Raw genomic sequence first — 17,548 nt, forward strand, 5'->3', positions numbered from 1 at the left:
TACTTTTTAACTCCTCTACATTTAAACGTTGTTGTTTTTACCCTACTTTATTTATTTAACACGTTTAGCACCGTCAAATTTGCTAGGATAACTTTGAGAGTGTTTTGTTTTTTGTAATAGTTCCACATAAGTGACCGATATTATTTCTATCGTGTGAAAAAACAAACTCCGGGTTAGGTTGAGCTTTTTTGTCGGCCAACTGAAAAACGCCACCCGGCAAAAATGATGACAGCGTGACGTTTCGGCAGCACCCTCCCTGAATGTCCAAGGTATCTGTTTACGCTAGCTTTGTGAAAACTAACATCTCATAAAGTTTACTGCATTGCGTTTGAGTCCAGTATTTGTGTATAGTTTGTACGAAAGCATGTTTTTGTTGCAAAACGCGCTAGGGTCAAAGTTCCTAACTGGTTGCATAGTTAGCAACCAGAGCGTGCTAGCAGGTTTAGCGCGATGCAATGCTAGCAGCTAAGCTATGTGACTGGCCAGTTGTAGTAGTCCGTAATAGGAGGCTTTTCTGGCCTTTTTCCGCGAAGTACAATCTAGACAGATGCCCCACTAGACCAGGGCGTTTGGTGCTTGATTATATTGGTATTACCTGTGCAATATTAAGCTTAAATTAAAAAAACATCCCGTCAATCAGCACATGTTTGTCCTAGTTAAGTGTGTAAATGTTGTACAAGCAAAGTCACTTGTACCCGCACTTTCTATAGACTATATTTGATTTAGAGTACATACAGGATGATCCTAAGCTCTCGGTGATCGTGGGGGGCAAATTGGACTAGATGTTAACATTGCTACTAACGCTGGTTTATGAAGGTCAAATAATCGGCCATGACATACTTAATTTGTAGAAATTAGCTGATGAATTATTAAGGATGTACAGATTATGAAGAAGTATTCATAAGTAGTCACGTCATTATTAAGATCATGAATATGTAAAACGATTACCCATGGGCTTTGGAAAAATAAGAGTTTAATTTAGAAACGAAATCCTCAAACTTTAATTATAAATACGTTAAAAATATAGTGTTATGTGTGAAGTCAACTAAATCTGCCACTGTGTGGTGGGGAGTTGGACTGAGATCTGTGGTCTGGTGATATTTTTAAAAAGCAGCTACAAATTCGTCTTTACAAACTTGCTTATGGGTAACTTTATGTTGTTATATTTTTGGCATTTTGTTATGAAGCACTTTTTGATATTTGCCTTGAAAGGTGCTGTAGAAAATGTTTTAATTTACTTTAACTTTACTTTTATGTTGAGGCCAAATAATGTGCCAAATGCAAAACAACCATGACCATAAATCGAAAGTGGGACACTAGTCATATTATTTCATATAGTTTTAATAAGTTGCTACAATCCAACATTGTAATTTAAATGAACATTCAGAGATAGGTAGATGTGTCCCTATTTCAAGGGAAATCGAGACATCGAAACTCTTTCCGCTCTTTATCACACTATCTTTGAACACATGCTGATAGGCCTGAATCATTCAATATGGCTTAAATTTAAATGCGCAACCAAACTGTCAGAAGATATCTGCAGTAAATTAAAAGCACATAAACACTGGTGCATCTCAACAAACACTGAGCATTAGAATATAATGACTACGTTGAAGTACATATTGTTAATCTTTCAAGCTAACCTGTACAAGAGCTCTAGCACACAAAAACAGATAAGCCACTGGGTTGCCTGTAGTCTTACTTCTCAGACCTATTAACCACTCTTCCTTGTAATATAAAATAAGTACTGGGGTGTTGATTTTCAGTGCCCTCATGGATGACCTGACCCAAGCCCTCTCGGCCAGCTTTGCTGTGTCCAAGGAGCCCAACAGTACAGCCTGCCCCCACCCTCGGCTGGCCCAGTACAAAAGCAAGTACAGTGTGCTGGAGCAGAGTGAGCGACGGCAGCGTTTTCTTGATTGGCAAAAAAGGTAATCATCCAGCTCATTATTTAACATCTACATAGTCTTACCTGACAGTTTATTAGGTACATATTTCCTGGACCCTCTTTGATATTCCGAACTGCTTTAATTCCTCATGGCACAGATTCAACACGGTACTGCAAACAGTCCTCGGAGATTTTGCTCTACACTAACATGATTTTGTCACACAGTCGCTCCAGATGTGTCGGCTTTGTCCAGGAGACAAATCCTCTTCACCACTGTGAAGGTCATTTGAGTACAGTGAACTCGTCATGCTCAAGAAACCAGTTTGAGATGATTCTTTATGACATGATGTGTTACCTTGCACTGTGTCATCAGAAAATGAGTAAACTGTGGCCATAAAGGGATGAACATATTCATCAAGAACACTCAGACAAGCTGTGGCATTTTACATGCATCAGTTGGCACTAAGGGGGAAGGAGCGTGTCAACAAATATCCCCCATACCATCACAGCCCCAACTCAACTCAGATTTATTTATAAAGCTTGTTTTGGTAAATGTGAAGCGTGGGACACTTCGAAGCATCTGATCAGCTCACCAGAGGGACCTGGAAGCTGAATAGGGTTGTAAGAGGTCAGAGATGTAGGAAAGAGCCAAACCATGAACGGCTTTTCTTGAACTCCATTCAAATCCTCACTGGCAACCAGTGGAGATAAGCTTAAACAGGTGTAAAACACTATATGTTTACACTGCGCCATGCAAAAGCATCTCAGTGACTCTTTTTCCATTTCTTATTTTAGTAAAAGGTTAAACTATGTCAACCATGCACGGCGTCTGGCTGATGGGGATTGGACGGGGGCAGACAGTGATGGGGAGGAAGAAATGGAGAAACAGGAGGAGGGAGAACGAGCACAAGATGGCAACACAGAAGAGGAGGAGATGGAGATCGAGAGGAGGAAGCTGCCAAAACATTATGCAAACCAGGTCAGTGTTTGATGCATGGACATTGCTGTGTGAAGTTTTGTTGAATTCCTGTCTTTTCCAGCAGAGGGCGCTTGAGTCCTAAAGTTACAACTCCGGTCTGGAGAATAGAGCAGGCAGATCCCAACAAACAAAGCATGGAACAAAGAGTTTGTTTGTGTGGGAAAGTTTTTGTTTCTGAGTCTGAAAGAAAAGTGTCTTTTTTGGTGTACTAACTTCTGAATACTAAAGCTAGCTAAAATGTGGCATGACAGTCTGTTATAAAGTGGGGCTCCTGGTCACCAAACATGAAACTCTGTAATAACTCACACTGTTGTGTTCATTGTCATTGTCATTCTTGTAGGCTTAAATAAAGTTTTGATGAAGGTGACATGTCCCTTTTCCTCCTCAGCTCATGCTATCAGAGTGGCTAGTGGATATACCATCAGAGCTGGACACTGATTGGCTGATGGTGGTCTCTCCTGTGGGCAAAAGATCTCTGATTGTTGCCTCTAAGGTAGGAGCCGTTCCTCTTTTCTTTGCCTCCACGTTGATGCCTGTTTCTGAATTTCAGAATCTAGCGAGTAACTTTAAAGTCATCTCTTTAAACGTTCCTTTTTTGTAGTCACTATTCACAGCGATGACTGAAACAGAAGGCTTACTGATTTCTGAATTTTTGAATCATCAGATTGTCATCTTGCAGTCCTGATCAAAAGTCGTATCAGTCTTTGAAAAACAGCAGTCAGTATTTCCTGCAGTTTGAGTGCAGTGCTAAAGTGAGTGTGTTTGGAGAGGATTGTTGTACTTTGCATCTGTTGCTTTTTATTTCAACGCTGCCTTCGTGGTATTGCAGAGGACGATGTGGATTGTGTCTGTGTTTGAAATGAGCCACCTTGTCAGAGGTACGCTGCCCAATATCTTAATAATGTGGCAAACAGTTTGAGAGAATTTTCCTCGAGCTGCGATAAAGAGTCACAGTCAATAGATTAGAATCAGTAGATTAAATTAGAAAGATGACTGTGTGCTCCAGAAATGATTAAAAAAAGCAACACGGAGGTTTTTAATATGTGTCATGCTTATACCACTTTTCTCCATTTAGAAAGTGAAAAAATAAAGCGAAGAATTTGGTTTAAAAGCTAAAAAAAAATACCTACAAAATAATCAGATGGGATCTTCTTGAGCGTTTTTTGGTGGTTTTCCTCTTTAAACTTGTGGCAGCGTGCTGATTTTGAGCTCAAGTAGGTCATCGGCACAGGTCATCCATCCATCATCACCAAATTTCCAAGTTGAGCTGACTGTGTTGTGTTTGCATTGCCATTCATTTAACTTGCCAACTAGGGATGGGAATCGAGAACCAATTCTTGTAGAACCCTTTCCCAGTAGTCCAATTCCTTGGAATTGTTTGTCTGCATATCGATCCTGCTTATCAGTTCTTGCACTCACAGCTGATTTCAGTTCATGTGTCAGAGGGAAATAGCAACGCAGTCCATGGCATGGATATAGACATATTATTTTTATTGCACAAAAGGACAAGATAAAGGTGCACACTGCACCAAGGATAGAAACCGCTGCATTATGCTGCTTACACAACTTCGGTTCTTTGCAAGCATCTGCACAGACAGCATGCTAACGCTAAGCTAGCCAAGAACCCAGAGTGAAAGCTGAGCGAATGCCGACCCCAGCAGCCAGACCCTGAACTTCAACAGGTAACGAGCAGATGAGCAGTCAGGCTGCAGCCTCTCTTGCTACCTGTTCCCATTTCTAAAGCAAAGTCACTGTAGCGATGTCTTTTTTCTTCATCTTCACTCTGTGTGGTCAGCTTTGTATTGTGCTAAGAGAAAGATCTTAGAGATGTGTCCTCATTAGGGATTTGTGTTGGTGTGTGTGGTTGTAGCCTCAGGTTTATATTGTTAAATAATGATCATGAAACGGTGTTTCAGCTATTTTACAGAGTAGCATGAAAGTAATGCAACCTGCAGTATAATAAATTAGTTTTTCCTGGGAGTAGTTAAATGATGTACTGGACTACTTTTAAGAAAGGCGTTCTGTGTTATATGTTTAATGATGACTTTTTTGAGCAATGACTCCAACACTGATCACACCAAAGAGGGGAAATATCTTTAACAAACATGCACAAACATTTGACCCACAGTATGCAATTAATTTGCATGAATGTAATTTTTTTTATGCTGCTTACCGATGGTGGGGACTGCCAGAACCGAGCCAATGAGAAGCGATAAGAGAATTGGAATCACTGAGTTGTTATCAAGTCCAAACCTTATTGCCAATAACAAAAAAGCAGGGCGAGTTTGAAAGCGGGAGCTTCAGAGGTGCAGAGGAGATAAAATACCTGACATTCATTATTAATATCCAAAGTTTTTCTTTCTGTCCCTTCTTTCTTCCCTTGTGTTCTTTTGCTGCTGTGCATATAATCCTGGCTGTACCAAGGCTGTAAAAAATTGGAGAAGGAGAGCAGAAGTCATAAACAATATTAGTGTGGTATATATTGGCATCACCAATATACATTAAAACTATTGCTCAATAAGTTTAGAAAACTTGGTAACTGAACTTTAAAATGTGCCTTTTTAACCCTAAAAAGGAGCAGTGAGAAGAGCAGGTTGCAGGTTCACCTGTGGATGCCTTTTTACACCTCCTTTCTTCCTTTAGATAAGTCTTGTTGACGACCAGCATGATTTAGTCAGAGCTCAAATAAATAGTGAGTTTGAGCTTTAAAGAGGGAGCAGGAGTGCACTGCTGTACCAACAAAGGATTTTAAAACAAAAGAAAAAAATCAGGAGTGTGATTACAGCACACTAAGTGTTTCATCTTTATTATTTTGTTTTGCAAAGATCATCTGAAATAAGATGCAGTTCATTAACCAGCAGTGAGGAAAAGTATGTCGAATAGAAGGTGTTCCGAGAATGAACCGTGCTGTGACAGAACTCCAAATTGACGAGTAAAAATGGAGTCGAGTTGCGTGGAGGCAGGGGGAGCGGTGATCCTCAGGACGACTTCTGTTGATTCATGAGAAACGAGAAAGTCAAAAACCCAACCGCAGACAAACCCTTTAAGATCTTATATCCTCTGTAGAAATTTCAATATCATCACCAAGACATCAATTTAGGGAAGTGAAAGCAGCTATCGTAGCCTCTTGTGAAAAAGTGCACTTGAGGGTTGTTTTTTTTTTCCTCAGCTGTTTATGTGATTTAGCCTTAAATATGCAATTTACCTGATGATGTTGATGTTCATGAGTAATGGCAAGGCTGTCAAATGCTTGGATGAGATTCCTTGAAATTGTAGTCATGTCAAGGAAACTGAACTGCACCCATTTTCCCTCTTACTGCACCCAGAAGCTGGTGTTGTACTAGTGTTACTGAAACCACACACCCTCTGATGCAACCATGGAGGAAATCATAATGACTGTGCATCTACAGTCATCTGGTTCCTTGTTCAATATATCACGGCTCGAGCTCGCTGTCAATGAATTCCCTGAATCAGCACCAAAAACAAACAAAAAAAAGGTTACGAGATTAAGATGAAGATGTTTTCCATGTCCTGAGGAAGAGTGAATGAGACTAAGTATTCACGCTTGATTAAGACTGTGGTCCTCATACTGTTGGTGAAACTGTGCTGTGAAAACTGAGCTCCTTCTCTATATGATTACCTCTCTGTAGGTTAAATGACTGATTACAACTACATTACAATTAAAAACTGACAACATGAGTCATAAAAGTTCTTGCTCCACTTATGTAAAGAGCTTTGCCTCATTTATTGCACAGAGGCAAGCAGTTAATTTGATCATAGGCATTTTGCAAGGAAATGCAATATTGTGACACATTTAGTGATGATACACTCGCTGCTTTTTTACGTCACCTTGCTACTTCCGCCAGACCTGCCTTTACGCTGTAGTTATAAAGGGTCAACTGTGGTGTCTCAAACAATGCTCAGATGCCACAAATATCCCCCACACTATTACACCACCATCAGCAGCCTGAGCCCTTGATACAAGGCAGGATGGATCTGTGCTTTCGTGCTTACGCCATCGACTGAATGTGACAGCACAAATTGAGATTCATCACACTTCTTCTGCTGCTGTAGCCCTTCTGCTTCAAGGCTCAGCGTCATGCTGACCGGAAGAGATGCTCTTCTGCATATTTTGGTTGTAGCGAGTCATAATTTGAGCTATTGTTCCCTTCCAGTCAGATTGAAGCAGTGTAGCTGTGCTCAGTGTAAACCTAATAAAGTGGCCAGTGAATGTAAATTATCTCCTATGATTAGATTTCAATGAGCTGACCTTACATGCGGAGCTCTAAATGCACTGCACTTGTCTGATAGCTGCCTTTGATGTATGGAGAAAATAAGGACAACCATGAGGGGAAAATACATTCTAGTTATTTTTCTCCCTTTTAACAGTTGAACATAAACATTGTTAAAGCCGTTTCTAACTCCTGCTCTTTAATGCTCACATTGACAGAATTGTGGAGACATGTAAATGAAATGATAACACTGGTTTCTTCCCTCCTGTATTGTTTCTGGTTTTCTTCTAAAGGGTTCCACTGCAGCGTACACCAAAAGTGGCTATTGTGTGAACCGTTTCCCCTCCCTGCTGCCTGGTGGGAACAGACACAACTCTGCTATGGGAAAAGGTAGGTGGGCCCGACTGTGTATTTGGATCTCTATAATGGGCCACATAGGCATTTTAACAACACGAGGAAGTGATCGGCAAACAGCAGGTTCTCCCATTCACCTGTGAGTTTATTTCATTTCAGCCATATTGAAACAGCTTCCAGGCGCTTTTTTTATGTGATAATCACAAAGCTTTTTCACATCCTTTTCAACTCCACCTATATTAGTGGGACAATCGGTACAGCTCACTACATGGGATTAGGCAAGTAGTTGACAGGCTGGAGTTTTGTGTATGAAGTACAAGTGCAGATGATTTCCATTTGATTAGACGATGTTATCATTTAAGAAAAGAAAACTATGGAATGTGAGTTTCAGATATTTCCGTTAGTTTAGGCAGCACTGCATTTCTTGTGAAGAGATTTTTACTCAGATTAAAACTACCAAAGCGGAAATTACTGAGAAAACCTGATTTCAAGTGGGCATTTACAGAAAAGAGACAAGTTTAAAAACCTGACAAAGCAGTAACAAAGAGCCAGAGCAAACAGTTCAAAGGAGAAAACCACTGCTGACCAAAACATCTTTGTGATTCCCCCAAGACCTTTGGGAAAACATTCAGTGGGCTGACAGAATGAAAGTTGAAGGTTTGAGTCCTGTTACATCTGGTGTAAAACTAACACTGGATTTCATAAAGAGAACATCAGACCAACACTCAAACATGGTGGTGGTAGTGTGATCTTCTGGGGCTGCTTTGCTGCTTCAGGACCTGAACAACTTGCTGTAGTTAGTGGAGTCTAAAAAATCGTTGGATTATGCAGCTGTACAATGATCCATACACCAGCAAGTCCACCTCTGACTGGCTGAATAACAAACTGAATGAAAGTTTTGGAGTGGCCTAGACAAAGTCTGGAATGGATTTGGCATGACTTTACAGACCATTCATGCTTATGAACCCCCAATGTGACTGAATGAAAACAATTTTGAAGAGTGAGACAAAATTATTATTATGAGTTATTGCAAACAGTTGGCTGCAGTTGTTGCACAAGCTGATAGGATTAGGAGGTAATTACTGGGTCACAGATGGTCAGGTAGGTTGGATAACTTAAATCCCTTAATAAATGAAATCATTATTTAAAAGCTGCATTTTGTATTTATTCAGGTTATCTTTATCTGATATTATATTTAGTTTGATGATCTGAAGCATTTAAGTCTGTCAAATATGCAAAATAATCAACAAGAAATCAAGAAAAGAGTAACTACTTTTTCACAGCAGTGAATATCTGATCCTTTGTAATATGAAGTTATACCTTCTTATTTGATTTTATTGATTGAGAATGAAGTTGTAATAAGAGTTTAAAGCTTCTTTTTGTAATGTGCTGCATGCAGACTACACAATCTTGGACTGCATTTACAGCGAGGTGGACAGAACTTACTACATTCTGGACGTCATGTGCTGGAGAGGCCACCCGGTCTACGACTGCCCAGTAAGATTGTCTTCTAATCTTCCAGCAATCCAGGAATGCTTGTCTAATTGCATAAGTAGCAGAGTCTGGGACACAGATGTGCCTTATGTTGGGGGGGTTGTGTTGCCATGTTGTCCAGTTCATTGGCTCAGAAGGTGAAAAGCAGTTTTTTGTTTTCACTGCTTGATTTCTCGTCAACAGACCGAGTTCCGTTTCTTTTGGCTCCAGTCCAAAGTCCAGGAGACCGACAGCCTATCAGAGATCACCAAACGCAACCCTGTGTGTACCAGCAACACAAATCAAAGCCTTTTTCCTTGTGCCTCCATTTTTTTAAAGTCCAAGTTTATTGTTTGTTAATTGGGACACTGCAACGTGTTTACACAGTCACACATTGTCTGCATTGTGTTTGTTGTGCCTTGCTCATTATTTCCACATATGGTTTTAATAAAATCCCAAACTTAAATGTGGAACTCCTCAGGCCAAGGAGAAAAAAGAAAATCAGTCCCCCAATTTTTTGTATTAAATGCGCCCTAAAGTGACACATCTTTAAGGTTATGGATGTTTGTGGAGGCCTGAGAGAGCTTGAGTTCAAGGTCCATCTATTCATTCTTAAGTGTTTGTGTGGAACTGCCAAATCTGCTAAATCAGGTTCAGTGCTTACTGAGTAGATTCGTCACTGGAAGGCAAATTCTCACATGTGACAAGAGGGCAAATTGTGTTTTGAGCTAGCAGTGTGGTTCTCTGATTTTTGTTTGGTCCCACAGTTCCGGTTTGTGGGGCTCCAGAGCACAGACTGCACAGCAGAATCAATAAAGGCAGCCCTGGCAGCAGAGTACAGCTTCAGTGTAAGAGCAGACTGTGAATTATTTATCTCCAGTTATTCTTTAAATGCAAACAGTGTTTCATGTTTGCCTTAATTCTGGTTTTCCGGTTGCAGGTGGATGGTCTCCTCTTCTACCATCGGCAGACCCACTACACCCCTGGCAGCACCCCTCTGGTCGGCTGGCTTCGCCCTTACATGGTCACTGACATCCTGGGTATAGAAGTTCCTGCAGGACCTCTCACCAAGAAGCCAGAATATGCCAGCCATCAGCTACAGCAGATCCTGGAACATAAGAAAACATCAAGTGAAGTCCGCCCGGTCAACAGAAGCGGAGGGTATGAGTTAGAGTACCTGTCCACTCCAAACCAGGGCAGTGAGGACACTCTGAACTCTTTGAAACAGACGCCAATACGAGAAGCATATATGGAGATCTGAGTGGGAGGCTTAACGAGATGCAAATTCTAAATGGTGGTGAAAGCCCATATATGGTTCTTTAGAATTTCTTCTGAATGGTTCTGCAGATCTGACCAATTGCAAAGCTTGAAAAGACTTTCCTCACACAGTATTTCACCACATGCATATTCCTAACATCATACGTCTGCAGCTGCAGTTAGAATAGAATGAGAAACGTGTTGGCATAAATGGCCAAAGTGCAGCACAGTGAAGGTTGTGATCTACCCTTTTTTTCACTTGAGCAGGGTCTTGCAAAAGAAGCATCTCATCATTACTGTTGTCAGTTTATGCAGGTTTATTGCAGAAATTTTTTGGAGCAGTTCGCTCATTAGCTGAGCAAACGCTACAGAGTCTGCAGAATGAACACTCAGCAATTTGGAAGGCGCGGTAATGCTGACTGGTCACATCCTGTTAGTTAGTGCTTATCAGCAACAGGGACATGGGTTTTTACGATGTAATGTTGAATTTGAAATTGCTTAGGAAATGTTTTAAACTGTGTGTATTCTAAATAAATGTTTTTTTATTGGCCTTTGCTTTGTTACCACAGACTGCTGGATTTTTGCAGTTTTGTTAAAAGACTAAATCAGTTTGATTTGAGACATTTTGTCAAAATATTAGTGCAAGTTAAACATGACATATTTCATTGTAATATAAGTCCTTCACTGAAAAGCTGGCAACATTGATAACCTTAAAAAATATACATACATGTTAATGTGGATACATAAAATGTGTTGTGTTTAAAAGCCCTAGGTAGACAGTTCAGACTTGATTGCTCTGTCAGTATAGGTGTTGAGTAGGTGATGTTTCAGTGTATGACTCGTAATAATGAGAGAGCACTCAATAGCAGCATTCATGAGCATCTCCTGTGAGCTGAGCCACATTTGGCTTACTGAGCCATTTGCATAACCGTGAAGAGGAGGGTGGAAACTGTCAACAGGAAAAGACGTGAAAGTGTCTGTTGGGGTTATGTTTCAGCAACCTGTGCCAGCACATCCTCTGAGCAGGCACGCCACAGACGATTGCCTGAGGTTACCACATCTAGGCTGTCTGATGTTGATAGTGTCTTTCTAAGAAAGAATACCTTTCACCCTTTGCTCCCATAGTATTTTTTTTTAAGTACCTCGATTCTGTTTTCAATTATTCGTCTATAATTTCTCTATAAATTAAATTTAAGGTTGCTTAATTAGTAGTCATCCACAATCATGATTCAGTGAGGGTGGGGCATGTATACTTTAGTAATGCCCTGACCTTTTCTCTGTTTCCACCAGCAAAAAAAAGACTTAGCCCATGAAATACTGCTACACTTCCTTGATGGGCAGATCATTTTTCATAGACTGTAACCATCTCCAAGTTGTGGTTTCTAAACACACAGCCGTTCTGCTGACTGTTACTATAGGTCTACATTAATGTTCATATTTTGGGTCAAATGTTTAAACAAAAATGTAAACTCTACTATTATCTAATCTTTTTTTGGCTGCTTCTTTTAGAGGTTGCCACAGCAGATCTCTCCCTATCTCCAGCCTCCTTTTCTGACATACCAACCCTTCGCATGTCCTCCTTTACTACCTACATGAATCGTCTCTGTGGTCAACTCTTCAACTCAGCTCGGCCTTCTGTTTTTTCTTTTTTTTTTTGTCAGTTTGTGTCCAAACCACACATCATAACAAGTTTCGTTACCCCTTTGTAAACCTTTCCTTTCACTGTATCCTCCAGTCAAAAATCACCCCTGACACTCGTCTACACCCACCACATCCTGCCTGCACTCTCTCCCTCATGTCTTCACTTCACCACTTCATCCTCTTTGTAGCTGCCCTCACGTTTTCATTCACTAATCCTCTGCACTTCATGATCTACTAACTGTCCTCCATCCGTCTTTCTCAGACTCCCATTTTCTACACTTATCGGTTCCTCAAAGTACTCCATCTTCCCAACACAGTAACTTCACTTGTTAGTGAATTTCAGTTTCTGTCCTTAAACTACTCTAGCCTTCTTGCACGTCCTTTTCAACTCGATCTCTCGGCCCGGCCTTTTGCGTCCAGCCTCACGTTCAGTGCTGTGAAAAATCTATTTGCCTCACTTACCGCTTTCTTTTTTCCCATATTTGTCACACTTACATGCTTCGGATCAAAGAACATCAAGGAAATGTTAATATTAGACAAAGATAACCTGGCAAGCCATCCAGGTCCTGAAGCAGCAAAGCAGACCCAAATCATCACACTACCACTTGACCCTTGGTTTGATGTTCTTTTTATCAAATGCTATTAATTATATGTCAATTGTAAACAGGACTCAAGCCTCCAAAAATGTCTTCGTTTTTGATTTTGGCCAAGTTTTTTCATTGGATGCCCTTCCTGATGCAACACTGAGACATGAAAAATGGTCCTGTGCCATATGTTTCTACCCAGAGTTCTTTGCGCCCCAGCTCTTACTTTTCAAGGTCCTGTGTTACTATAGATGTTCTAAAAGTTCTACCATCCTGTGTTACCCAGCCTGAAAAACAACCTGAAAAAGATGTCCTGCAGCTCTGTATTGGCATAGTGATGTGGGTTGACCCAAATAATAGGAGAGATGATGCATGAGCGTTAAACTGGAGGGGGACAGGATACTGGGGCATAAAACTTTGGTAACAAAAATAGACTTTGAAACAGGGCATGCTAATCCTTTTTTTTTAAACAGCATGTTATAGTTTTGTTTTTTTGAATTATCTTATAAAAATGGCACTTTTATATCCACCCTTTGATGCCTCCATAGACCAGCATAACTGTCATGTATTTGTATCAACACTCACATTTTCTATACCTGGAAAAAGAACATAATTTTCTCCTTGTCTTGCTCTTACAGCAGTATCACTATTGTTCTCGCCACCTACGTGGAACATTGACAGGTGAAAACAACACGTTTCAACACTTCTCTGGGGTAGACTGATTCTGGGAAACGTAGATCACTAAGTGTACAATGCAGCTGAAAGAAGTTCAGCATACCACATTTACACACGATAAGTCCTGGAAAGCATGATGTGGTTTGTGACGATGAATCAGTTAATTTTTTTTTTTTCTTTAATGAACCATAATTTGGAAAAACTGCAAAAAAGCAACGTTTCTGCAAGTGTTTGCAGAGTTAATCCCCCAGTTTTCTTGCATCTGCGGTTAAAGGTTTCTGCAAAAATCTAAAGAATACGCCTTGTGTAATCCAGAGCAAATTGACAAATGCAGTTCATCGAGTACAGTCAGATACTTCCTCTTTCACCTCTGTACTGAGAGACATGTCAAACAGAGCAAAGCGAGATGTGTGGTTACTGCAAGAATTCCGATATGACTCAGCAGTACTTTCCAGGAACCGAGCACCTGCCAATTCACAGATACACTTTTCATCGTGCTGTCAGTCCCCCCCCTCCCCCTCCGCTCACACACACACTCACACACACACACACACACACACACACACACACACACACACAAATGCTCTGATCTTTACGAAAACCTTGTTACAAGACGTTTAAGGAGTGAAGCAGATTTGTGTTTCTTCTGTACATCTCTCTCTCTGTGCACGTCTGACAGTAATATCAGTGAGAGCAAACTTCATCTGTGTGCCACGTTAGTAAAAGAGTGTAAACTGCTCTTCAGGTCATTAAATCTCCTCAGTTAGCACGCATAGCACTAACATCATACAGCTTCATGCAGCACTGAGTTCACAGAGTTTGGCTAAGTGTGTTTGTGTGTTTGCGAAATCCATTTAGCACCCATTTTAGACTTGATGTATAAAGCCTGAAGTGTCATTAACCCGCATTATGTAAAACAACTTCCATCTTGTAGCGAACTGATTTTTTTTTTTTTCAACAACTGTAGAGAACCTCATCTTCCTCTCTAGCTTTTATTGATTTGAGTTGATTTTTATCAACTATAGAAATCTTAATTTGTCACAGGTTTACTGCGTCCTTTTTTTTTTCTTCCTTTTAGTCAGATTGACACTATGAGGGGGAAGGGCTAAAGGTTTACCAATCACATTTTCCCAAAGGATGATGTCAGCTGGTTTCACAGGAAGTCTATTGTTGTCCACTCCCTTTTCCCTTTGGTTTTCAAGTCAGACTTTCTCACGCTTCAATATTTAAGGTTTGCTTATTGTGGGGGGGAATAATCGTGCATTTCAGTGTTCCTATATTTGATGGCCTACAGAAGCACGTTGACAAACACTGCCATCTTCCCTTCCTTCTCTATCTACCTATGTTGAGATAAGCCCGGCCTCTCACTTTGTTTTGCATCATTTTACCTTTGCAGTCTCGTTAAAACACCCAAAGGCGTGAAATGATTGCCTTCAATAGCTTTGTGGTATATGCAATCTCCTGGCTGCGCTCGAAATAACCTCCCTGCTGAACTATATGAGCAGCCCATAATATTCCAAGGGAGACCTGTATTGTGTCTGTGGCTCATGTTACAGTGACTTTATCGTGCTCTTGGGTATTTTCTAATTCTTATGATGTCATGCATTTCCTGTAAACTCTACTAGATTATAATGTAGCAAGGAGGAAGCAAGAGTTGAGAGTTTGACTAATTAAACTGCTATAAGTGCAACCAACTATTATGGATGGGCCAGCTCATATTATTATTTGTGTCTTCCCACTTTATGTAATGCATTAATAATGCGAACTGCTGGTTTGGCGAGTGCAGCTGTGATGTAGACTCATAGCTGATGAAAAATGTGCACAAAGCTGCACACTATGAATGCAGATTACAGTGGCTGAAAATTACAATAACATTATGCTTCAGATTGCATGTACCTTTAAGAAAGTTGCAATGCACAGCTTGACAACCTCAACAAACACCATGACATTGCTGTTAGTCCTACCTATGGCGCTTACTGGCTAATGGTGATTCTGGTGTTCATTGGATTAATTTTGTTTTTAACTGAGAAAAACCTGTTTGAGGCCGCAGTGCCAGCTCAATGGCGGAAAGAATAAAAGGAATGTTAACCCTTCATTAATAGGATTTAAAGTTCTTGAATCAGGAATAAAGCTTGGAGTCCAACAAACAAATTAGCTGCAGCACTGTGCAAAAGTCTTGAGCCACCCCTTATTTCTTTATATTTTGCAAGAAAAATGGGGAATAGGTGGAGCAGTTTATTGAATTATGTGAGAACATCCATGGAATATGAGGAATTTATAAGGTATATAAAGTAAGTACAATTCTAACACGCTTGAGGGTCAATATTTGGTATGGCCACCTTTATCCTCAACACAGCTTAAACTCTCTGAGGCAGCTTTCTTGTCATTTCTTTAAGTATCTTCAGGAATAGTTCTCCAGGCTCCTTGACGGAAATTCAAAGCTCTTCTTTGGATATTGGCTGTCTGTTGTTCTGTTTTCTGTTAAGATGATCACACACTGCTTCAATAATGTTGTGGTCGAGGCTCTGGGGAGGCCAATCCATGACTGATGGCATTCCATTCTTTTGTGCATTTGTTTTTTAATATCCAGATATGTTTTTACAGTGTGTTTGGGATCGTTTTCATGTTGAAAAATGAAGCTGATGCCAATCATATGGTTTCCAGATGGTACTGCAATCTGACAGTACTGTTCTGAGTTTATAATTCTATCAGTTTTGACAAGATGTCCAACACCACTGGCTAAAATGCAGCATCAAACTAAGAGAGCGCCTCCACCGTGTTTCACAAATGTCTATAGAAAGTCACTGTTGTACCTCTACATGACCTCTTCTGTGCTTATTGATGACCATTTTTAATGTTCAAATCTGGAATCATCTCTTCATAAGACATGATGCCACTAATTTTCAGTATTTACCTCAGAGTTTTCTTCACATTTTCTCTCTTTAAGAATGGCTTCTTGGCAGCCACCGCTCCACTGAGACCATTTCTGACAAGGTTTCGATGAACAGTGGATGGATCAACTACAGAGCCAGATCCTGTCTCGGGTCTTTGCTGCTGTGGATAGGTTTTTTTGTTTATTTGTTTGTTTGGGGTTTTGTTTAGTTTTCTTTTTTTTTTTTGGGGGGGGGGGGGGGGGGTGAACTATTTCTTTTTATGTCCTCTGGTACCACAACTGGTATGGTTTTGCAACAGGATGCTTGTAACTACGGAGCCCCGCAGGGGACATGGGAGAAAAAAAATTAGGGAGAAGAAAAAATTAAGACGGACTTTTGCGAGATCTCTCGCAAAAGTCTTGCGAGATCCCGAGTTTGTTTTGCGAGATCCCGAGTTTGTTTTGCGAGATCTCGCAAAAGTCCGTCTTAATTTTTTTTTTCTCCCTAATTTTTTTTTTTCTCCCTAATTTTTTTTTCTCCCATGTCCCCTGCGGGGCTCCGTAAAAAGAAAATGTGCACCCTTGGAAGCAAAATATAAAGAAATGAGCAGTGCCTCCAGACTTTCAAATTATTGTTTTTTCTTACCATAGGAGAGAAGGTGGGCTAACAAATCTCTACCTTGTACGCTAAAATATGCTAAGCTAACAATTTAATTGCACTAGCTCTTACATAAAATAGCCATCAGTTTTAGCTAACTCCTCACACTCAACAAGGTGTGTTACTAAGATTCTATTTTTTAGTTAACATGTTTAAAAATAGCCCTACATCCTCACCTGAAAATATAGCTAGCATGCAAAGATATATTTTCAGTCAGCTAGTGCCTTGCTGCTAGACGTTTACACCTGTGTACGTTTACAAAGTTACAAACGTTACAAAGTGTACGTTTACACCTTTTGCTTCTTTACCTACATTACCTTAGAAATATTAGAAAGTAAGTAAATACAGGGCCAGACTCGCTGATACCAAAACACATTTAACCTAAAAACGCAGCTTATTTACGGGTTGTGATTACTTTCCACGATATTTAGTTAATACAACAAAACACATTCAACCTGTTCATGCATGTTCATAACTGTGACAGAGATAGGTCTCTCTCTTATGCACTTTGGGTAAACTTATGTGGTTTAAATGTACCATAGTGTATGTTTGAGGTTTATTTTTTTCCATTTCCAAAAGAATAATTTACCAGTGGGCTCCATACCCAACTTAGAGGATAGAAAAAGTAATGCCAGCATTGCTATTGATACTATAAATATTTGGATTGATCCGCCCAACTCTAGTAAACATTAAATGTTCATTCAAACTTGCTAGAATTAGTAGTAGTAATATAAAAATAAAACGTTCCAGGTGCTTTAGGATAAATGCTGAAAAACTATAAATTTCACTTGAAATATAGCCTCCCTAGTCAAAACTACTCACTTAATTAGATAAATTGAGATTAACAGAGTTCAAATTTTGTACTTACAGGAAACATATTATAATAATGCATATCACTGAACGCACTTTTCACGTGTTCTTTTTCAAGCAAAGCA

The 17,548-nt window shown here is 40.0% G+C and overlaps 1 protein-coding gene across 1 annotated transcript; it reads left to right on the forward strand.

Moving 5' to 3' along the window:
* The first annotated feature begins 141 nt into the window (after positions 1-141).
* On the forward strand, positions 142-10,733 carry snupn (snurportin 1). Its single transcript, XM_085462450.1, has 9 exons — positions 142-269; positions 1,767-1,931; positions 2,684-2,867; positions 3,256-3,360; positions 7,393-7,489; positions 8,853-8,950; positions 9,131-9,208; positions 9,694-9,774; positions 9,867-10,733. The coding sequence occupies exons 2-9, from the start codon at positions 1,774-1,776 to the stop codon at positions 10,185-10,187; spliced, it is 1,122 nt and encodes a 373-aa protein (XP_085318576.1). The 5' UTR covers positions 142-269; positions 1,767-1,773; the 3' UTR covers positions 10,188-10,733.
* The last annotated feature ends 6,815 nt before the right edge of the window (positions 10,734-17,548 follow it).

This window comes from Copadichromis virginalis, linkage group LG7, assembly GCF_057382275.1.
Source record: "Copadichromis virginalis isolate Kocher_CV1m ecotype Utaka linkage group LG7, C_Virginalis_male_GT1.1, whole genome shotgun sequence".
Lineage (NCBI taxonomy): Eukaryota > Metazoa > Chordata > Actinopteri > Cichliformes > Cichlidae > Copadichromis > Copadichromis virginalis.